This window comes from Squalius cephalus (assembly GCF_949319135.1).
Source record: "Squalius cephalus genome assembly, chromosome: 2".
Taxonomy (NCBI): Eukaryota; Metazoa; Chordata; class Actinopteri; order Cypriniformes; family Leuciscidae; genus Squalius; species Squalius cephalus.
In genome coordinates, this window is record NC_137123.1 from 20,378,911 (window position 1) to 20,402,267 (window position 23,357).

Sequence of the window (23,357 nt, forward strand, 5' to 3'; positions counted from 1 at the left end):
ATTTAAACACACATAAAAAAAAAAAAGTTGAACCAAAGGAGATGTTTCTGGTGAAACTTTATTCACAGCTGCATTGTACTTTACAATAAACTGCATATCAATAATAGCAAAGTTAGGTCCATATATTTAGAGCAGGAAACACTTGTAGTTGTTTTACAGATTGTTCTAGGCAAAATCCACAGTTGTGTTAACACCGAATGTAATACATTCTGACAGAAACATAATAACTGAAGAACAGCACATATGAAAAGAAACAAGACGCCTATCGTACTGGAAGCGCTTTTGGACCTTACAGAGGAAGACATGAAAGAAAAAAAAAAAAAAGGCTGTTAATAGTCTAAAATGAGAGGAAATTCTGAATGAGAATGAAATGAGTGTTAATGCCGAAATCAATACATGAAGAAATAGCACTGGAATACGAAGCCTGAACCGAGATGCCGACTTGCTGAGGTCACGTGTGTATGGCTCTACAAACAAAATTCTGGACATCAGAGATCATGACAGGAGATTTTTCAGCAGAATGTCTGCAATTACAACAATCATGTCAGAGGATGAATGAATGAATGAATGAATGAATGAATGAATGAATGAATGAATGAATGAATGAATGAATGAATGAATGAATGAATGAATGAATGCTCACTTCTCTCCTGTAACTAGGAGACTTTAGAAGAAAAGATGTATTTAGGTATAACATCTATACATTCACATATACCATAAAGTTAAATGTCCATCATATACATTATATAAATAAAATAAAATCACCATCTGCACTTTGATCTATGCACTGTAGGGAAACCACTGAAGTGTACAATCTGAATAAAAATAGTTTGTCTGGTAACACTAAACAAGCACACGTCACAGTTTAAAACTTTAGTTATCAACCTAAAGTTGAGTTCCTCACCAGAATAACTCAAGCATGTGAAATAAGAACAGACGTTTATGGACAAGGCACAGAAAAACCATCGATTTGTTCACACAATGGTCCTCAAGTTGGGTTGCGGATTCCATTTGGTAGTAATATTTCTTAGTGTAGCTTTAAAATTGCTGGTTGTTAAGCTGGAAGAAGTTTATTCACACTAATAATAGGAGACAGAGTTATAGAAACGTGTGCTTGCACAAGGAATAGGAGTTCATATTTCAGTACACACAGTAGTCTAACTGTGAATATGGGCTTATTAATACGCACAGCCATCAGACAAAGACTGTAGACTACAGAAATGTGGTTCTGCGCGTCACTCAACACTACAAAGAGTCATGAAGGTTAAAAAAAACAATGGAACCTCCTAAAATCTGAAAGTGCTTGACATTCCTGTTGTGACATTAAAATGTGACGGGTGTTGATTCCACTATGGCAAGGCAAACTATTCTAAAGTATTGTATCTGCGAAAGTGAAAACCAGAACTGAGGTAACTCAGTTTTTCATTTTTAAAACAAAGAAAACCTCAAAGCTCAGGAAAAATGTAACACCGTCTCAGACATTAATTCAATGCTTCTTTTGCTTCCCTAGGCTAAATAGCTTAGAATCATTCTGATGAGAGAAATCAACTCCAAAACCACATTAAATGTGGGTTCTGGCTTTAACTGTCTTTTTTGAGGTGATCCTCACAGGATGGATAAGGAGAATATTGCACATTGTTCAGCTCAGATTAGTGAGTCGATTTTGTGTATCACTTATACCATCAGTGTCTTGAGTTATTTTTTGCTTAGGCCCAGCGGCCACTGGAGACGAAACTGCGACTGAAGGAGAAGCTCACGTCAGAGCTTTTGTGTTTGCCCCAGGCACCGAACGGCACCACAATGATAGTGCTGTTGTCTTCAGATCCATACTGAAGAGCCTGAGAGAGACAGAAAAGAACCAATTAACTTACTACGAATCGTACGCATGTTTAAACCTGCTGCATTCACAACAGAGACAAGAATAAATGAGAAGAATACTGGGACATTACAGGGCCGATCGATCATGAAAACGATGATCGGTGTGACTTAGTTGTGTTATGAAGCGACAAGAATACTTTTTGTGTGCAAAAAAACTAAAATAACAACTTTATTCAACAATTTCTTCTCTTCCGTGTCAGTCTCTGACACACAAAAAGTATTCTCGTCGCTTCATAACATTAAGGTTGAACCACTGGACTCTCAAGGATTATTTTAACCATGTCTTTACTATGGCCTTGAAAGTGGTAATAACATTGCGGTATATGGGGGGGGTCAGAAAGCTCATGGTTTTCATCAAAAATATCTTTTGTGTTCCAAAGATGAACAAAGGCCTTACAGGTTTGGAACGACATGAAATACATTTTTGAACGAACTAACCCTTTAATGGTGGATGTTGGATTATTTGACTCACTTGTTCAGATATGCGCTGTGCGGCCTCTTTAGGGTCGTTGCATTGGTTAATGACGTCACAGATCTCCTGACTGTTCATGATGAAGTTGATGCCATCAGTAGTGAGTGCCAGGAAAGCATCATGGACGTGATGCAACTGACAACACAGATACACTTAAATCAATACTATTGTATATTAAGTATTTACATTATTTTAAAATAATTTATATCATTTGAAAATGATATAGAAAGAGAAAAAGAAGACATTTTCAGTATATTTAAAGTGAATACAAAAAAAAAGCTCTCACTGAAACTCTCTTAGTCTCTGGTTCTGCGATGACACCTGACGTTTTTAGGTCGAAATCTCCAATGCTGCGTGTCATGGCCAGTCTGCCGTTGACATTAGGCTGACCCAAACTATTCCACGTAATAAAACCTCCAGTCCTCCGTATCCTTCAGAAACAAACATGTTGATCAAAAGAAGTGCTCTCACAGTGCCTCAATCTGCTTGGAGAAACTAGTGCTCCCAGGCAAACTGTACCTCTCTTTTTCATCCTTCCTCTCAGGTGTGTGATCCACAGTGAGTTTGAGGGCCTTGCCTTTACGGCACAGCATGGCACGGCTGTCCCCCACACTGCCCACCACCAGCTCGATCCCATCTCTCAGCAGAGCCACTGTGGCTGTGGTCCCTGCACTCAACAGAGAGGCTGTAACACACCAGAGAGCGAGGCAGAATGGTTAGTTGTGATGCATTTAAAGTCACTGATACAGAATAATACGCAATAGTGAGTTTTTGTACAATTTTTTTTAATCACACACACAGAATTTAAAAAGCTTTAATTCTTAGTCCTGTTCTGAGAATTGCACATAATTCTAGTGTACTGTATTACACAATACTGTGCATATTTGATAAATATGTATGCAATGCTTTGGTACACAAGCTTTTGATAAAAACCGAAACCGAAACAAAAAAGAGGGAGATTCCAAATCAGATGATGCACTGGATTGGTCAAGGCAACCAGGTTGTGTCTTTTTGACTAGCAATGGCACATATGACAGTAAACACCATTATTTAAGCAAAACACCTTGCTTGGTTTACAAAAATTCATTAATAGCATAAAAGCAAACAGCTTTTCTTCAATGAAAATTACTTTGTTCTCCCACAGTAAATATCTTGTGCTTTTTTTTTCTACAACATCAAATAAAACTAGAGTTATCCATACACAGAACACAACAACTAACCAATCATTTTCCAGCAACCAACACATGTGAAGAAGACAGAGCACAGTAAAGGAGAGATAAGAGAGAAAGACAGAAAGGAAAAGAGAGAGAGAAAGGTCAGGAACCTTCCAGAAGTCCACGCAAGGACCCGCTGGAGCAATCTAGCCCTCCGGCCTCCAAAAAGGTAGTGCAGAGCTGCAGCTCTTATAGGGGGTAAGCTGGGTCCGCGGCTGTTGTAGATATAACACGCACACACAAAGGGCAAGATTGGACATGTCACGCAGCAGGCCACACTAGTGGGCCGCACACTACATGAATAAGATGGGCCTGGCATTATCGTACTTATTCTAACAGCATTTAATATCCTTATCAACACACATGAATCTAACAAAGACTACTTTAAAGAAAAATGGCAAAACCCTACTTTTAAATATGCATTAATATTATATACTGGGGGTGGGAATCGAATGTAATATTTGATACTATTTCAGGTCAAAGAGTCACGATGTTGTTTGAAATAATTTCTTATGCATTTTGGTTTTTCACTGAATGCAAACCTTTATCAAGTTAAAGGGTTAGTTTACCCAAAAATGAAAATTCTGTCAGTAATTACTCACCCTCATGTTGTTCCAACCCCGTAAGACCTTCGTTCATCTTCGGAACACAAATTAAGATATTTTTGATTAAATCTGAGAGTTGTCTAACTCCTCCATAGGCTTCTAAGGGACTGAAACTTGCTGGCCCAGAAAATGTATTAAAGAGATCGTTAATATAGTCCAAGTGACTCCAGTGGCTCAATCTTAAGTTTATAAAGCGACGAGAATACTTTTTGTGCGCAAAAACAAACAAAAATAACGACTTTATTCCACTTTTCATTTCCTTCTCTCTGGGCCTCGAGTCTTTTCACGTAGTGTTTAAGCGTAGCGCTTCTGTGTTGCACGTCACCACGTAGGCTCACTATTGGCCGACGCTGGTCATGTGTTATTAGTCGTTATTTTTGTTTATTTTTGCTCACAAAAAGTATTCTCGTCGCTTTATAAACTTAAGATTGAGCCACTGGAGTCACTTGGACTATATTAACGATCTCTTTAATACATTTTCTGGGCCAGCAAGTTTCAGTCCCTTAGAAGCCTATGGAGGAGTTAGACAACTCTCAGATTTAATCAAAAATATCTTAATTTGTGTTCCGAAGATGAACGAAGGTCTTACGGGGTTGGAACAACATGAGGGTGAGTAATTACTGACAGAATTTTTATTTTTGGGTGAACTAACCCTTTAAGGTACCTTGTAGAGCCCGACCGATATATCGGCAGGCCGATATTATCGGCCGATATTAGGCATTTTCAAAACTATCGGTATCGGCATTTATAACGGCCGATAAATGAATATTTCAAAAATAAAATAAAAACGGACGAAACACCCTTCAACCATGTTATGAGTGTTGGCGTTGTATAGTTTGTCCACCAGAGGGCACTCTACACCGTCCCTGTTGGCAACACTCGTGTATAACGCGCCACACATTCTGCAACCTGCTGATCCAGCCAGAGTCGGGCAGAGAGAACCGCGAGTGAGATCATCGGTGAAGTGTGTTCATGGTGAGTTGGTAACGACTCACGAGACATACATTGCTTGAATAACAATTAAAAGAACATCCCTATCAGTTCTCTTAACTCAAATAAGGATGACAAAATTCGTGACTCATGTCCAGTTTTGCTGCGGTTAAATAAGCCGAGAGTGAAGCGGAACAACGCGACGTAGGCTATATTCACATAAAATGTTAACACTGCAGTTCACAAAAGTTCATAATGTGCATGTGCTTTAATGCTTTGTCGGTTAAACATTTAATTTTAAATGCTGATGCGCTGTTCTAACGTGTGCGTTTCTCAGCGCGTACATGTGAAGCTCACATGCACTAAAAGCCTTTCTACCAGCGCCTGGATACTGGACTAAGTTATCTTTCGAGTATTATTGTGCTAATACTGTTAAATACACACAAGATTTACATAAAGTCGGTTGTCTAAAGTGAAGGCAAAATTGAGAGAAAATCTGCTTGTCAAATGCGTGTACATTAGACGTGTCGTGCTCAGCTCTTAAAGAGACAGTAGCAATTGTAAACACATTGCCGCTTGTCCTTAAAGGGATAGTTCACCCAATAATAAAAATGATCTCATTATTTACTCTAATGTTGTTCCAACTGTATTAATTTCCTTCTAATATTTTTCTAATATTAATAGTTTGAAGAATGTGGGTAACCAAACAGTAGCTGGTCCCCATTGACTTCCAAAGGAGAAAAATATACTATGGAAGTCACTGGGGTACATCAACTGTTTGGTTACCCACATTCATCCAAATAACTTATTTTCAACAGAAGATAAAAACAACTTGAGAGAGTAAATTATGACAATTTGAATTTGTTGTCATTTTGAATGTGAAATTGTTGTTTTTGTTCAAAGGACTAAACATTTAGTCTTAAAAAAAAATCTTAAGTTTGTATTTTTATACATTTTATTTATCAGAACTTTAATATATTTTGATGTTCCTCTGTTCTGTTGTGACAATAAAAGAAACAAGTTTCTTTTTAAAATGCATTATCATATTATTTTAGTTAAAACTCATAAATAACTACAAATAACTAATGTTAGGGAAATTTGTTAGTGTTTTGTTGCGCGTTTCTGAAAAAAAATAAAAAATATCGTCCGATATATCGGAATATCGGATTTTAAAAACAACAAATATTTGTACCGGTATCGGCCTTCAAAATCCTTTATCGGTCGGGCTCTAGTACCCATCAAAAGTTTGTACACACCAATTGTAAAGTGTGTCCAAACTTACTGTACTATAATACACATAAATAATATTGCTACTGTATTATAATATACACAAATAATATCGGCCGATATATCGGTATCTGGCTTTTTTTTATCGGTATCAGCGTCGGCGCCCAAAAATCCATATCGGTCGGGCTCTAGTACCTTGTAGGCAACAATAATAAAATAAATGAGTAGGGCTGTCGCTAACGATTATTTTGGTAACCGAGTAATCGGTCGATTATTTTGACGAATATTCGAGTAATCTAATATTTTTTCGTGGTAATAAAAATAGACCTAAGCGAAGACCTAAGCCTTTAAAGACTTATAATACATATATAATAACAATGAGGCAATAATATTTGGTTCAAATAAAGTATCAAAAGCAAGTAATCATATGGTTTTACAGAATAACACTGTTAAAATACATAATATAAACAATAATTGTCTGTACATTATGTATTATAACAAAAGCCTGCAGAGAGCGCCAACGGCCTGTGTTGTCACACTTTACAACAGATAAAATCCATGTTTAATACTCGCCAAATGACATTTAACTCAAATGTTTACTTAATCTTTATTATTTGTCCACTTCTTTACGATAGAAATGCTACAGCCACTGTAATTTCTTGAACAAGAACATGTGGGCATCAAAACATGCAAACTCAGTGCAAGGGTTTAAACTTCTATTTTGAAATCGTAATGAACGTTTTATTGGGGTATATAAATGATTCACCTTACAAATTTGATGAAACGGTGCACATTGCATTCCCAGATGAACGTCATAAGCCAAACAAACTCACAGGATATGCTGAGATGCAGTTTGAGACATGCTCGACGCATGTAAATGATAACAGTTCAAGTGGAGCAGCATTGTGACGGAGCCGCTCTGAGATGCACGTACACGCGTTTAAATTATATGATAGTTGGGATTTTCTTTAAGACGTTGTAAACTAAAGCTTGAGACTTTTGCCTGTCAAATTTATCTGAAAGCTCGTGTATGTTTGTTTGCACAAGCCGCACAACGTAAACACCATTTTGTGGCATATATATGCCACTGCAAACACGTCCTCCAAACCACAGTTTTAGTCAATGCATTGTCAATGCATCTAGGAATTTATTTACCCACCCCTAGTATATACAAGTGCTATCTTTATGTTAGGAAGGACGCATTTTACAGAGCCAAAGAGAAGTCTGTGAACTATCACAAGAAGATTATACAGGCTTTCAATGCTCTGCATTAGGGATCAGTTTGTTTTATTAAACAAAAATATTTCTTTAGTCTACATCGTCATGTTCTGTTCACAAACGTCAATTTGGCTCTGTTACATGTATACCTGATGCATCAAAGCAATACTTATGAATTAAGACTCTAAAACTGAGCTGAGGGACTACAGAGTATTATTCATGTAACATGCATGCTTTCAAAAAAGAATAAATCAGTGAAATAGGACCTACCATCTGCACTGAAGTGAAGATGCCTGGCTAACGATTTGTCCAGCTCAAGAAATGCCCTGGTTAAAACTAACTCCAAGTTATTCTCCTCCTCTGCAATATCTCTGAAACAAAAATCACCAAATGCAACATAAATGGTTAGTTATCCTAAAACACAGATTCCAAAGCCCATCTCCTAAAGGAAATCTCTGAAGTTTTATGTTACTAAACACACGGCTTGAGCCTCTATGTGAGCACAAACGTGAGTTTTTCTTGTAGCCGGATGCATTTTCGTGACAACAAAACTGGTGAAAAGGGATATTAAATGACTGATCCTTACTTAATATGCTTCTCCATGTTCTTGTGGCAGAATTCAGCAGCCGCTGCACCCCCGTGTCCATCAAAAACTGCAAAGTACATTATGTTGTCCGTCATCTGCGATAGTTGAAAGCGGTCTTCGTTCTCCTTCCGCTGACCAATCAGCGAGGCACAGCCGACCTTGGTCAGGCTAACTTTGGGAATGAGTTTACCATAGCGGATGCTTGGCGGAAGCATGATGGGTTCATCGATGCGGTTGTCCCAGATCCCGAAGGAGTCCCAGGTAGTCGGTTGGCCACTGCTGTCTGGATCAAAGCGGGAGTTACTGCACAGAGGAGATGACGGAGTGTGTAGAGACCGTCTCGGGTCTTCCTGATGGGCGCTGGTCAGGCCGAGGGCGGCCCTGCTGCAGACACGGGACCCGCTGAGCGTGGCATATCGCATGAGAAGAGCCACTGACATACTCCGTGGCTGGACACCAGACTTATGGAATAGGTGGGAAGAGTCCGAAACAAATGGACGCAAAATATGCTTCGAAATTCAGTGCAGAAAGTGTGTCTTGAAGAATCTACAGTCACCAGGAGTTCTCTGAAAAACAAGGAGGAAATGAACAAATGAATGACTTGCCTCAGGGCTTGTTTATCCCTAGATTAACATACTATGACATGCAGCACATACCTTTTTCAGATGTGTTTCAAAACATTAGCAAGATGCCAACACAGACAGCACTTTTTAGGCACCTATGATTTCCAAAAAAAGCTATTTAGCTGGGCAGCTCAATAGGTTTTTTGATACATAGCCTTTGTTTTAAAACTAAATATCATGTTTACAGCCCCTCCCACTTAAGTCATTCAATAAAAAACTGTATAATACATGCCCAAAAATGCTGCCTATGTAGTCAGCTCGTTAGGTTATAAGACAGCCTTTGTTTAAACACTAAACAGCGTGTTTACTGCCTGTCCCAATGGAGTCATTCAGTAACAAGGTTATACGCAAATGTGCCCCACCCCCTATTTAATTCACACAATATGTAATAGATTATATAGACATAACCTGTTTCTAAGCCAGATTCTAAGCCAACATAAATACATTCATATTAAGGAAAATAACCCAAATAAGACACATGGGCAAATAATCAAGTTAAAAATGAAAAGAGTGTAAATAAACATGACGCAACACTCCGCTTATATAACAGCATGTTAGCAATGCTTTCAAACAGCTCGTTAGGGACGTTTTAAACATACCTAGTAACGCAACATTTGATAAACTGATATAAATTATACCAGAAGAAGCTTATTAATGATAAAATTAAACACAACAAGCAAAATGGAGATGAATCCTCGAGCTTTTCGACGCTCGAGCTGCTAGCAAAAACGGATTCCGCGACAACAAAACGAGAACATTGTATCATTTCTAGATTTTATTTACTACCTACCTTCAAATTGTGTGATAACAATAAATTTGGATTTGTTTTTGTTTATTCTAACGACTTGTATATGTAATATTCAGTCGGTCATTCCTTCTCAGAGTCGTTTCAGCTCAGCTCTACACCGACCGCCTCTGAAGGAAAATTCCTGAGAACCAATCAGATCCCTCCGTTTCGTCGGTGGGGTTCAATCAGTTGATTGGCCAGATTTCTGTGATTGACATGGATCTAAACCAATGATTTAGGAGAAACAGTAGTTTGGCACTGGAATCATGTAAAATAGCGAACTGTTTAAAAATTATTCACACACCGCCTCAACTTGATCGTACACAGACAGACCTAGCGTGTTTATGTGTTAAATATGTATCGACATGTAGATCTTGATGTAGGATATGTATGATGTCGTACAGAATCGATTCATCACCATTCATTTTCGTTGCATGAAAATAGATTGAATGTTGACTTTTGTGAGTTTTTAGTATATTATATTTTAACAAACAACTTCTTTAGTGCCTCCGTGGAAGAAATGAAGTTATACTGGTTTCGGACAACACGAGAGAAAAATACACTGAATATTATTTTTTGGTTGAAATATCCCTTTAAGTTTTTGTTTCGTTTTCCAATGAACTTTCCTCATCCCTCAACTATGTTTTCTTTGTTGTCCATTGGGCTAATCCCTCAATTGAAAACATGAGATTCCCAAACAGTTTCACTTTAGTGGGAAATCGACAGGTTTCGTTTAGGCTGAAACAGCGTGTTGGCTTGCCGTTTAATAACTGTAACTTAGTTCAGTCGGCTAAGCTTTCATCCGGTTCACATTATGGACAAATCTGATGCAGGGGCGACTACTGTGAGCCGGTATGTTTATGTAGGCAAACCAGTATAAATTACCATGAATGATAATAACAACAAATCTGACAGATTGTCTTTTCTCTGCAGTCCTCTTAAAGGTCTGGAAAACAGGCAGGTGATTCAGATCGCTTGTGGAGACCAGCATTCAATGGCACTAACCAAAGGTATTCACAACCATTTCATCTACCAGCTGATGTTTTGTTTTAATCTTTTGACTTCTTATGATTGACATGAATTGATAGGCATTTGAGTGTGGATATACAGAGCTGTTGTTGGTCTTTCAGATGGTCAGCTGTTCGTATGGGGTGATAACACTCACGGTCAGCTGGGTTTGGAGAAAGAACAGCCCAGCTCTCTGTCAGCTCAACCCGTGAAGAGTCTGTGTGGGATCCCACTGGCTCAGATCAGCGCTGGAGGAGACCACAGCTTTGTGTTGTCTCTCTCTGGAGTCGTGTTCGGATGGGGAAAGAACTCGGCAGGACAGCTGGGCCTCGGAGACACTACAGGTCTGAATCTTTCATCATGTAACATATAATCATCATGTCATATAAAAGCATATATAAATGCACTACATTTGTGCAATACTGTGTCAAATGTACATTAAGCACAAGTGATGAATTTACTGTTTTTCCACCACAGACAGACTCGTCCCAACGGTTGTAAATAGTCTGAACCGAAAGAAAACTGTGTCCATCTCATGTGGAGGGGAACACACTGCCACTCTATCAAAGGTCGCTCGTAATATATTATATAGCCTATTCATGTTTTTGATATTAGATAAGAGGATTCAACAAGCTTGACAGAAAATGTAGTGAATAGTTTATGTTTCAGGGCGGCACAGTATTCACATTTGGATCAGGAGGTTTTGGCCAGCTTGGGCACAACTCATTTGAAGACGAACATCATCCGCGGGTGGTTGCTGAACTTTGGGGATCTAAAGTGTCACAGGTCACATGTGGGAGGTAAACTAGACTTTTCATAAGCAATCAGTGTTTATATGCTGTTTATATGCACACTGAACCTTTTTTATCTATCATGCAGCACATAATGATAATTCCTTTTAAAGTTTTTGAATGGTTCAGTTCAGTAATTCATTCTCTTCTTGAATAAAGACGTCACACACTCGTATCAGTCGAATCGTCAAAGCTGATCTATTCATTTGGGAAGCTGGGAAATGGAGAAATGATCAAGCAGTCTGTGCCTTTCCCTGTGGATCTGTCAAATGGTAAATAAAAAATGATCTTTTAACTGTAGGTTATTTTGTTATAAATATTGTTTTACTCATTATGTTGCTCTGAACTGTAAACGAAATGTTTGTTGCACACAGAATGTGATCATGAATATACATTTGAAAAACACGTCGCTGGGGAGAATCATTCCTTTGCCTTGTTTTTCAAAGTAAGACAGGCAGTTTTCATTCATAAATATAAAATTATTGCTGCACTGTGATTACTTATATTTTACTTTTCTGTATTTTTTAGGAGCTTGAAAGTAAGCCAGAATCCAGTGACCAAGGGGTTTTGACATTAAATGACAGAATGATTGACCGATGGGTGTCTGGAAGTGATACATGGCCAACAATAAAGAAGTGAGTGTTTGGCTTAGCTTCTGTTCATGTGATTTCTCATGATATTGCTAAAAAAATCCAGTGTACAGCATTTGTGTACGCTCTTAAAATATTGTGAAAATGCATGTGGAGATGTGTCGTGAGTCGTGACCATAATGCATTTGTCCTTCTTTTTAAACTCGCTATTAAATAGCAGAAAAATCAGATAGTATTGATTTTATATAATGTTTAAACAGTTTAGTTTGTGAATCTTAGGATTCTTACTTTTTAATTTAAATATGTTGTGGCCTAATAATGTAATTGAGCATTAGTGCATATAAATGAACTAAAAAGTTTTGGTTTGTTTACAGGGAAATAAACACAGTGTTCTCCTCTGCTGCTTCTCTGAATGGAAGTTTCCTCAAAACAAGGTAAAATTAGGCAGTCTTATCTAGTCATTTCTGTGCCTAAAATCACTCCTTCCATCACAGATTTTATGTATGTTCTGTCTTTGTAGTTGTGATGAACATTATCAGACTTCTGCGGAGCATTGTGGATTGGATTTTGATCTGGTTAAAACATCCTTTGCAAAGTTATTAGAGAATAAAGGGTCGATAACAGAGGTAATGATGAATCCAATGTTAATAAAAAAAATGTTCATTACATTTTAAACTGCATGAGTGAGATACAGTTCATGGTTTTCCGTACCTCAGGTAGTGAAGGTAGTTCAACAGAAACTGCTGCCGGATCTGAATCCAAATCCAGCTGGTGTGGAAGCTCTGAGACTTTACCTTCTCCTCCCTGAGCTCATCAGAGGACTCCAGAAACAAAGACCTGAACTCACTGAAGCATTGGCCTCCAAAATCCTTCAGTTGAATCCAGCTGCTTGTACGGTGTTAGGTAAAGCTGGAGGACCATTTCAACCTTTGTGTTTTTTGGCCTTGTTTTATTTGCCTAAGTATTTGTATGATATATTCTCAGTGACGTACTGGTCCAAACTCCCCAACGATTGGCTCAAAGGCTTGTTGAAGTTGTTTCAGAAAGAATGTGCTGAGCTGATTGGCCAGATTTCTTGCGGTGAAACTGAGCATGACTTTACTAGACGCCTGCAGAACTTTTTGCAGGTCCTCCAGATGCTCTATAAGGTGCCTTTGTTAATCATTTGATCTCAAGATGAAATTTAACCTTATCATTGTATAATAATTGTTTATACTTTGTCTCTGTTGTGAAGGTCTGTTGTACTACCCACAATGACATCACAAACAGTGATTTCATCATTCATGAGATCAACGATCTCCTAGATACGGTGAGAACCAAATGGATACTTTTTTAATCTAGGGATAAAAAATATATATTTTTGGACAACAAACCAAAATACCAGAAATTTCTCTTTTTCTTTACATCATTAGCTGCAAGCCACTATGGCAGGCCTGTGTGAGAGGATTATGAGATTATGTTTCACAGAAGATTTACTTGACATGGTGAAATTGAAAGATTACTACTTTGTGAGTATTGAAGGCTTTTGTGTCATGATACTTACAAATATTTCAATGAGATTTGCATGACATTTTTAATGTTCTGTGTTCAATAATTGTAACAAATCTTAAAGTACTTCCATGGATTTTTCTTTCAGGGAATTATTGATATATTGGTCAAGTTCCCTTTTGCAGCTGACACCGTATCTAAACAGAGAATGTTTAGTGTAAGTCAGAGATGGATGTACATATGGCATACATACAGTACATATGCAAAATAATTAATTTTTAAGCAACAGTTACCCTCAAACCTGTATGATATTCTTTTTTTATGTGGGACACAAAGTACATTCTTAGGTGCTGTTTACACCTGGTATTACGATAAAACATTTTTTTACCCACCCATAGACCCTCCCCTCGACGAAATCAGGACAGAAGTGGTTGAAAGAGGACACAAGAGATGGATTAAAACACCAGGTGTTAACGGGAATGTGTCTCCCTCATCTTGTGATTCGATTGACCAACACATCTTAATACCAGGTGTAAACAGGGCCTTGTTGCTGTTCGAACGCTTTCAACCACGTGAGCATCTTCACTATGAAAGCAATCCGGTCGGATGCGTTGTCAACTCTGGAAGTGGTCGAAAGTGGACAAGCTCAAAACGTTTTAGACCCCGTTTAGACCTGTAAACGTTCTCCAAATATTCAGTGTTGGTTCTTGGAATGTAAAAAATATCCAGTTTTATTGGCGTTAGAGGAACGTGTTTTAGAAGGTATGATGTTCCTCAAACGTTCTTTCAAGATTAACAATTCAACATTCTAGGAACATTGATTTGTAACATTCCAAGAACATAAAAATGTCCAGTTTCCTGAATGTTAATAGGATGTTATTTGAAGGTTAGAATGAGTTTGCTGAAACATTCTTTCAATCATTCAATCACCTGCTGTGAACAAGCACTGAAAGAAAGAGAAATAAGAACACAGACAACAATTTTCGTCAGTCAAAGCCTTAAATGAAATCAACTGAAGATAAAACATTAAGGGCCCTATCTTGCACCCAGCGCAACTGACTTTGCACACTGACGCATTTATCATTCCTATTTTGCACCCGACGCACAGCGGACTTTTCCCTCCACAGACGCACGTCGGTAAATTAGGGAGTGAACTTGCGCTCCCGGGGGCGGTTCAGCGAAAAGAGGAGGCGTGTTCCGGCGCAAACCTTCCCTGGTGCTATTTTGTAGTTCCAGAAAACAATTCCGCCACTGACCAGGAAAAGCCTAGTCTAAACGCATCATTCAGATGCTATTTTAAGGGTGCATGCTTGGCCATAATGTAGCGTGTGCACAACGCCCATACACTTTGCTTCTCTCATCTACACAGACACAGCAGTTTCCATTTTTGCAAACCATACATAATTACAAGGAAAAATATTACCACACGAGGGAAATCATTGTGGTGTCCATGAAGATGTGAAAAAATAGGCATAAATCTATCTTACACATTTACCCAAATTATTATACGCCTGTTTAACCGTAGCTAATTTGGGTGGGTTTCTCCCATCCCCATACAATGTCACTTCTCTGTCTTTTACGGCCCTGACGAGAACGGCTGTGAACCACTCCTGGCGTGTGCCTGGTAAATCCGCCGTTATAATAGCAATCCGCCATGGAACAAGCGCACCTGCTCTTAAAGGGAATGTGAGATGACGCTGTGACTGGTTAATTTCACGTTACGCCCAAACCACACCTATGAGTAATGTAGCTACTTCAAACCCCATTTTAGATTTGCGTCGGGATCCGCCCACAAAGTTACTTGCGATTCGTGCTTGATACTTGCGTTTCAGATCGTTAAAATAGGGCCCTAAATCTCTCAAGATCTCAGCAGAGGAGGATTAAACAACTCCACAAACAGCATTACCAGCTTCACTTATTACTAACCGGATTGACATTATTTCTATCAGACGTCTACAGAAGTTCTTATTGAGAACTAACAGAGGTTTAAATGTTGATGAATGTTTGTTTCATCTTAGCTTTCACACAGTTTTGGATAATCTTACACAAATCACTTCAGTGTTATAAATGCTGTTTATCAAATCGGTTGACTTTATTACTTAATGCTCAAAAAACTGTTTCAATTATAAAAATATGCAAAACTACAGAAAAAGCAGTTGATTAAAACACTTTAAGGGAGTCACTTGACCATTGCAGCAGCCATGTTGATCTGCTTTATCAATGCAGAAATGTTTTCTGAAAACACCTGCAATGGCAGGAAAAAAAGTAACTTAAAGGGGTCATCGGATGCCCATTTTCCACAAGTTGGTATGATTCTTTAGGGTCTTCATGTAAAGTTTGTAACATACTTTGGTTAAAATTCCTCAATGGTTGTGTAAAACAACACCCTTTTACCTCCTCAAAAACAGCTCTGTTCACAGCGATCCGTTTCGGTGCTTGTCTCTTTAAATGATAATGAGCAACTGCTCACCCCACCACTCTCTTCCATGGGGGGTGTCGACACAAGACACTAAAGTGCTGCCTTGGCGGACAGTATACAAATGGCTGAGGGCGGAAATATGCTAATACGGGACAGTCCGTCAGTGGTCAGAGGTAGAGCATGAGCAATGTGACATCATTTTGCTCAGAAAATCCAAACGGCTTGATTATTGAGAGTGTTTAGACTTTTTTTTTATTATTAAAAAAAAGGAGCGAATGGATATTTTTCATTGTAGGGTGGTTGTGTCCGCACACTACAAAGACACATTTATATGCAAACACCTTATAAAAGTGAATTTTGCATCCAATGACCCCTTTAACAAGTATCAAGGGTCAAGAGCCCAACTAAAGTAAACGTTGATCACCATGATGGTAACGTCAAATGAAACAATTATTCATCAACATTTAAACCTCTGTTAGTTCTCAATAAGAAATTATGTGGACGTCTGACAGAAGTAAAGTAAATCCGGTTAGTAATAAGTGAAGCTGGTAATGCTGTTTGTGGAGTTGTTTAATCCTCCTCTGCTGAGATCTTGAGAGATTTAATGTTTTATCTTCAGTTGATTTCATCTAAGGCTGTGGCTGAAGAAAGTTGTAATTTGTGTTCTTATTTCTTACTTATTTCTTTCTAGTTTACACCTGTATTTTGTGTCGTCCACTTGTGATCCAATCGCCCAAAAACGCATCTTAATACCAGATGTAAACAGGGCCTTAGAAAAAAAGGTTCAATGGGGTTCAATTTTAAAGAACCCTTTATGCCAAGAAGGTTTTATAAGGAGAAATGTCTTAAATGATTGCATAATACTCTCAAGCTGTTTGATTCCTAACATATGGGAGCCTGTAAAAGGTTCTAAATATGAAGCGCCTGACGGAACCCTTATAGAACCTTTTCTTCTAATGCCGGAGACACACTTAACGACTAGCTGAAACATTAAAGACTGACTGAACGCACTTACAGACTGTTTCCAACAACTGCAGTAGATTTTAAACACTGACTGAACGCGACTTGGCGCTTTTGGGCATGAGCAGTCGTAAGTATCCAATTACATTCATAATCGGCCTTACAGTCGTTAAGTGAAATGCCTTTTTTTGGACCACACAATGAAGGTCAATGGGTATCAAAACTGTTTGGTTACCAGCATTATTCAGAATAGGCTTGTGTTCTGCAGAAAAAAAGGAAAGTCATACAAGTTTGGAATGACACAAGTGTGAGTAAATGATGACAGAATTTACATTTTTTGGTGGATTACCCCTTTAAAGCTAACATAATTTTACTCTTCTTAGTACTTGCAGAATGAGTGCATGGGGAGCTTTCCTGACCAAGAGATGCTCATGTTAAATGGCAACGTGTTGCGTGTAAACAGGGACTCACTGTTGACAGACACGCTAAAGTATCTCAAACAAAAAAAACACTCATTTTTAAATCTATTAGAGGTAAAAGAATTACAGAATTGAAATCAGAGTTGAAATGTCTGATATTGCATTTTACCTTTACAATGATGGAAACGTCTCCTGTACAGGTGGTGTTCATCGGGGAGAATGGAATAGATTGGAGGGGCTTATCAGCAGAATTCTTCTCCCTCCTTTCCAAGTCTCTTCTCAAATGGGAGAAAAAGTTGCTGGAGGTCCATGAGAATTCATTGGTTTGGTTCAATCCTGATGTAAGCTACACCAAACACTCCTTATTCCTAGGCTTCTTATGTGGTCTTCCATATCTCATATGTGCTACGATGTTTGTGTCTTTTCAGCGCACGCAGTGTAATAAGGATTTTTACTATCTTGGCGTTATCTGTGGAATGGCGCTGTACAACCATCATTACATGAACATCAACTTCCCACTGGCCTTGTTCAAGAAACTCCTCCAGCTGAGTCCCACTCTGAATGATCTGGAGGAACTGTCCCCTGTGGAGGCCAGGTAAACCATTCGATTTTACACATGCTAAGTTTACCAGTGCTTTTACAGAGCTGATCATGGTTTAATTGTATTTTATGAATCCCACATTAGAAGTTTGAAAAGCCTTCTCGAGGAAGATGAGGACGTCGTGGATATACTCTTTTTGGATTTCACAGTAATACAGTCTATATTCACTTGTATAAAAGTGTACACAGCTGTTGTTTAAATGCTTACATGAGCCATTTACCTCTTTCAGGTCAAAGGGCAAGAGCTCATTCCAAACGGAGATCAAATTCCAGTGACCAAAGTTAATAGGTAGTGTACCACTTGTTTAAAGGAACACTCCACCGTTTTTTGAAATAGGGCTTATTCACCTTCTTTCCTACATTTAGATCGGTGGGCAAATGCATTTTTGTCTCAGTGCATGGATTGTTTTAGTTTGACAGGGTTGGCACGAGCTTAGCTTAGCATAATGAATGGAATCCTTTGTTGCCAGCTAGCATGTCCTGAGTAAAAGTGATTAAAAAAAACCCACCTAATTACTTCTTGTGGCCTGCGTATTCACAACGAGTACAAATAGCGATGCAGATTAACACTAGACGATTTCCTAGGCAGATATTGACTTGGGACTATAAAGCACAGGCGCAGAGATATCACGCAACACATGAAATCCCACAACTTGTGAATACAGGTATAATATGGGTCGATCTATACATGCGTCATGTTTAAAATAATCACTTACTCTGTGGACAGCTGTCCATTTGGTCCATTCGGCGTAGGGCGTTTTTTCCAGTTCACTTTATCACACCGGGAAAAAAAATCGAGTACTGCAGGAATAATCGAGTACTGCAGGATTGATCAACGCTGTGGAATCCTCGGTAGCTGTGACACAACTGCGGGCACGCTCATCTTGATCTGACGCGTTGAGCCTGGTCATCGATGGCAGAAACTTGTCCCACTCGCCACAGCACAGACACTCTATTTCAGTCGGCATAGATTGGCATATTCCCCCACATTCACACACCACCAGTTCATGTTGGCTCTCATCCTCACGTCCTCAGGCTGTTGAGCGATCGTCCTCCTGTCGTTCTATTTCCAAAGCGCGCAGCTCTTCTTCTGAAAACTCTGGTTCATAGAGGTATGGTTCTGGATCTTGACTGTCTGAGAAGTCACCCTCTTCATCTCTCACAAAATCAGCCATGTTCATCGCAATTCATGTACTGTAGGAAAAATAGCCAGCTACTATTCACGCCGGTATGTTGACGGAAGTCGTGGGATTTCATGTGTTGCGTGATATCTCTGTGCCAGTGCTTCGCCTGTGCTTCACCCTAATATAGTCCCAAGTCAATATCTGCCTAGGAAATCTCCTAGTGTTAATCTGCATTGCTATTTGTACTCGCTGTGAACGCAGGCCACAAGAAGTAATTAGGTGTTTTTTTAAATATTTTTTTTATCACTTTTACTCAGGACATGCTAGCTGGCAACAAAGGATTCCATTCATTATGCTAAGCTAAGCTCGCGCCGACCCTGTCAAACTACAACAATCCATGCACTGAGACAAAAATGCATTTGCCCACCTATCTAAATGTAGGAAAGAAGGTGAATTCAAAAAACGGTGGAGTGTTCCTTTAACTAACCTCATCCTTCCCTTGCACTTTTTAACATCTATCTATCTATCTATCTATCTATCTATCTATCTATCTATCTATCCATCTATCCATCTATCAAGCTTGTCTTGATTTTTTTTGCAGACAGAAGTACGTGGACTTGTATGTCGACTTTGTTTTCAACAAGTCTGTGAAGAATCAGTTCAAGCATTTTTCAAGAGGTTTCTCTGAGGGCTGCCCGCTCGATGTCTGGAGCATGTTCCACCCTGAAGAACTGCAGGAGCTTCTCCACGGCTCCCCTAAATATGAATGGTTGGAGCTTCACCAGGTAAATGTATTAGCAGAACTTGCAAATTTGTAGCGAGAATTTAACAAGTATTTAAGACTTTATCTGCTCTGTCTTCAGTCTGCTTCCTATGAAAGATGTTCTGCCTCTGATGAGCTTATCAAGAACTTCTGGACTGTTTTCTTTGAGTTCTCTGAAGAGAACAAGAAGAAATTTCTGAGTAAGCTTAAACATGAATTTATTTTTAAAAAATGTATGCATCTACAACATCATATGGACATTTAAGGATTTTTATTTTTATTGCCTCACATCCTCGCTCCACCTATTTTTCCTCAGTGTTCTTGTATGGAACGGACCGTGTACCTGTGGGAGGTTTCTCAAAGCGTCCTCTGAAGATTTGTCAGTCAGACGGTCCTGATCCAGATCACCGTTTGCCAGAGGCTCAGATCTGTTTTGACAGATTAATTCTTCCCAAATACAGCAGTATCAACACACTTCGCAAAAAGCTAGTACATGCAATCCACTTTTGTGAGGTTTTTGGACGAGGATGAACATCCATCGATGTTCCAAACCTCCAAGGTTCCCCAAAATATACAAAACTAAGTAAAACGTGTAAAGTAAAAGTAAAATCTGTAAAAGTAAAATCTGTTTTTAAAATGTTACATGAACTATGTGATTCTCACCCTGAACTTCTTTCAGTCACAAGTTTGAAATATAGATGCAACACAGCTCAGTTGATTTAAATATTTATCTAAAAACTGTAAGTACAGTAATTGTAAATAAACAGTATAGATGTCAGAACTGCAGTATAAGATACTGTTTTTATATATATTTTTAAATGACGTTTCATTGTTCATGCGTTACAGATGGGAGAAAAACTGAACTAAGGCATTCTGTAATTTTTATTATATAATATGATGCATTGATGCATGTATTCTCTGGTATGTCACCTCATAACCTTATTGTATGTCCTGTAATTTGGTGGTTCTTCAAACATATTTAAATGCTTAAATAAATAAAAAGACATGTTGTTGTAAATACTATTTCATTATATTTATCTTATTGCAGTTTTTCTTAATTAGATTTTTCACCCCCTCAAAACAATAAGCTTAGATTTCTGAACAACAATTTGTTTCTTGTTCACATCAGATTTGAATTTCTCATTAATTGAAGCAAATTGCATGTTTTGGCACATGTATGCAAAAGTGTCAGTGTCGACAACAAAAAAAAAAGAGGAAAAAACATGACATTTGAACATAACAAATATTTCCATGGTGAAAAAAACAAAACATTTTGACCAGTGCTGCTCACACACGATGACAAAAGCACTTTTTATTTTGGTGGCATTGGCCAATTTACTGACACAATAACTAGCATTAAATAAACGTTTCGGATGTTACATTTTGCAGACATGATGCAACAGAATTGTAGCAGAAACAAGTGGAGCACCATCATTTTGACTCAAATACTGATTCTGATAACACACTATTCATGTCAAATTACATTTGTTTAGACTAGAGAATATTTCAGGAAAACCTTTTAGGACACAGCAACTATAATGGACAAAGGGTCATTTACAGTTACATAAAAATATGTATTTCTATATTCATTGACTATATTATTTATATTTGTTTTTTAAGAAAATAGTCTGTTAATTATTTGCATAGCATGTGTAATTGTATTATAATTTGTAATCGTTTTTCCCTCCAATTGTATACAGGAAACAAACTGTCTTTTTAAATCCTTTAAATTAGTTTAAGTTCTTTAAGACGTTGTAAACTAAAGCTTGAGACTTTTGCCCTGTTGTTTTTGCCTGGCAAATTTATCTGAAAGCTTTTGTGTATGTTTGTTTGCACAAGACGCACAGCGTAAACACCATTTTGTATTATGCCAATGCAAACACGTCCTCCAAACCACAGTTTTTGTCCTGCATAGTCTTTTTCAGTAAATACAATTATTAAACAAAAATATTTCTTTAGTCTACATCGTCATGTTCTGCTCACAAACCTCAATTTGGCTCTGTTACATGTATAGCCTACCTGATGCATCAAAGCAATACTTATGAATTAAGACTCTAAAACTGAGCTGAGGGACTACAGAGTATTATTCATGTAACATGCATGCTTTCAAAAAAGAATAAATCAGTGAAATAGGACCTACCATCTGCACTGAAGTGAAGATGCCTGGCTAACGATTTGTCCAGCTTGTAAGCTCGCGCTCGATCGGCCCAAAGCCGGCATCCGACCAGTGCGGAAGGTCTTTACGTGTTACTGTCCTTTTCTCGAGGAAAAGTATTTTTGATTAAATGCAATACATTTGAATATGTATTCTCTCGTTATTTCATCTGACTCCATAAATGAAAAGGTTTTAATGATCTATGTGCATCATTAAATGTGAGCGTGACTATTCCTTTTAACTCTTTAATGAAAATAATGTCAAAGTCAGTTAGAATAATCAAATGTAACAATTTATTATGTCAGGTAAATGTATCATGCCAATTTCATAATCAATTCAAAGATAATTGATACAAAACATCAAATGCTCTGGAATAAAGAGAAGAGATGCAAACCCAACATTAAGATACATGCGCTATGAGTTTACTCTTAAGAGTCACTCTTAGCATCATGGGCCAACTTGAGTTACAAAAAGGCCCAGAGCCCTTTGCTGCATTCCATTATATAGACAGAACCTCTTTCACATTGAAACATGTGCTAACAATGGAAATTTGCATTCAGAGGTTACACCTTTTAGGGGTATGAGACCATTTGCCAGGAGACCACCTTCCTTTGTTTGTCAGCTCTCTAAACTCCTAAAAACCTTATTACCTTTTGTTTTACCTATTTGGAAATGAGACCTTTGTACCAGTCGCACTGAGACATTTCAAATGATACCAAACATTTATAAAACTGGATGATAATTGTTAACATTTAAACCATAGATTGTATAAATCTCAGGTGATTTTAGCATAATAGAGAGAGGGTGGGGTAAGAGGGAAAGAGATGTATTCTGAGGTGAGACTTTTGACTCAAATGGTAGGTTCAAATGGTAATTTCCAGCAAGGTCCTGTCTTCAACCAGACTGTCCGGCATTTTCTAATTTCTCAATTCTTACAGCTCAAGAAATGCCCTGGTTAAAACTAACTCCAAGTTATTCTCCTCCTCTGCAATATCTCTGAAACAAAAATCCCCAAATGCAACATAAACAGTTAGTTATCCTAAAACACAGATTCCAAAGCCCATCTCCTGAAGGAAATCTCTGAAGTTTTATGTTATTAAAGGATAATTCCAGTATTTAGCACTTGGATGGATGAACTAGAGTGGTGGACACAGAAATTTTGATGATGGGTCCAGTCTTGACTTCTTGACTCTTTTAGAATCGCCTTTGACCGCTTCAGAGTGGCTGTCTATGGGCATGCACGAACATGTCCTTAAAACAACCCTTAACGTTCGTTTTCAAAACTGTGCAACTCACCGAGTGGTTAGTGGTGTTCGTATGCTTCGGCGGCCGAAACAAAGGGCTTCCGGTCACGAAACTGAGATTATCGAGATGGATAGTGGACGCCATCTCTTTAGCCTACACCTCAATGGGCCTGCAATGTCCCATAGGTGTCAGGGCTTATTTCTCAAGGGGCATGGCCTCTTCATGGGCTTGGTCCAGTGGGGTACCAATTGAAGA

General features: G+C 38.3%; 2 protein-coding genes across 3 annotated transcripts in view; one reads left to right on the top strand and one right to left on the bottom strand.

The window, feature by feature from the left end:
* Positions 1-40: 40 nt before the first annotated feature.
* ppm1kb (protein phosphatase, Mg2+/Mn2+ dependent 1Kb) overlaps positions 41-23,357 on the bottom strand; it is a 42,952-nt gene continuing 19,635 nt past the window's right edge. The window contains exons 1-7 of one of the 2 annotated variants that reach the window (XM_079896216.1): positions 9,544-9,671; positions 8,131-8,696; positions 7,815-7,915; positions 2,870-3,035; positions 2,637-2,781; positions 2,351-2,485; positions 41-1,838 (exon numbers count right to left, since the gene is read on the bottom strand). In XM_079896216.1, coding sequence (XP_079752342.1) covers positions 1,707-1,838; positions 2,351-2,485; positions 2,637-2,781; positions 2,870-3,035; positions 7,815-7,915; positions 8,131-8,570 — 1,119 coding nt within the window. In that variant the 5' untranslated portion in view covers positions 8,571-8,696; positions 9,544-9,671 and the 3' untranslated portion in view covers positions 41-1,706. Of the gene's footprint in view, positions 1,839-2,350; positions 2,486-2,636; positions 2,782-2,869; positions 3,036-7,814; positions 7,916-8,130; positions 8,697-9,543; positions 9,672-23,357 lie in introns of those variants that run through there. The other variant, XM_079896217.1, reaches the window with a different exon arrangement.
* On the top strand, positions 10,283-20,723 carry LOC307150219 (putative E3 ubiquitin-protein ligase HERC3). Its single transcript, XM_079857173.1, has 23 exons — positions 10,283-10,392; positions 10,474-10,550; positions 10,671-10,892; positions 11,026-11,117; positions 11,218-11,348; positions 11,499-11,611; positions 11,714-11,784; positions 11,868-11,974; positions 12,304-12,363; positions 12,450-12,555; positions 12,646-12,832; positions 12,914-13,077; positions 13,164-13,238; positions 13,342-13,437; positions 13,566-13,634; positions 17,180-17,329; positions 17,416-17,556; positions 17,644-17,810; positions 17,901-17,964; positions 18,046-18,104; positions 19,541-19,724; positions 19,803-19,902; positions 20,019-20,723. The coding sequence occupies exons 1-23, from the start codon at positions 10,355-10,357 to the stop codon at positions 20,231-20,233; spliced, it is 2,688 nt and encodes an 895-aa protein (XP_079713299.1). The 5' UTR covers positions 10,283-10,354; the 3' UTR covers positions 20,234-20,723.

Coding starts and splice junctions, on each gene's coding strand:
- LOC307150219 (XM_079857173.1), top strand. CDS start 10,355: ATGGACAAATCTGATGCAGGGGCGACTACTGTGAGCCG. Junction 11,349..11,498: donor TCACAGGTCACATGTGGGAG/GTAAACTAGACT, acceptor TCTTGAATAAAG/ACGTCACACACTCGTATCAG. Junction 13,078..13,163: donor TCCTCCAGATGCTCTATAAG/GTGCCTTTGTTA, acceptor TCTGTTGTGAAG/GTCTGTTGTACTACCCACAA.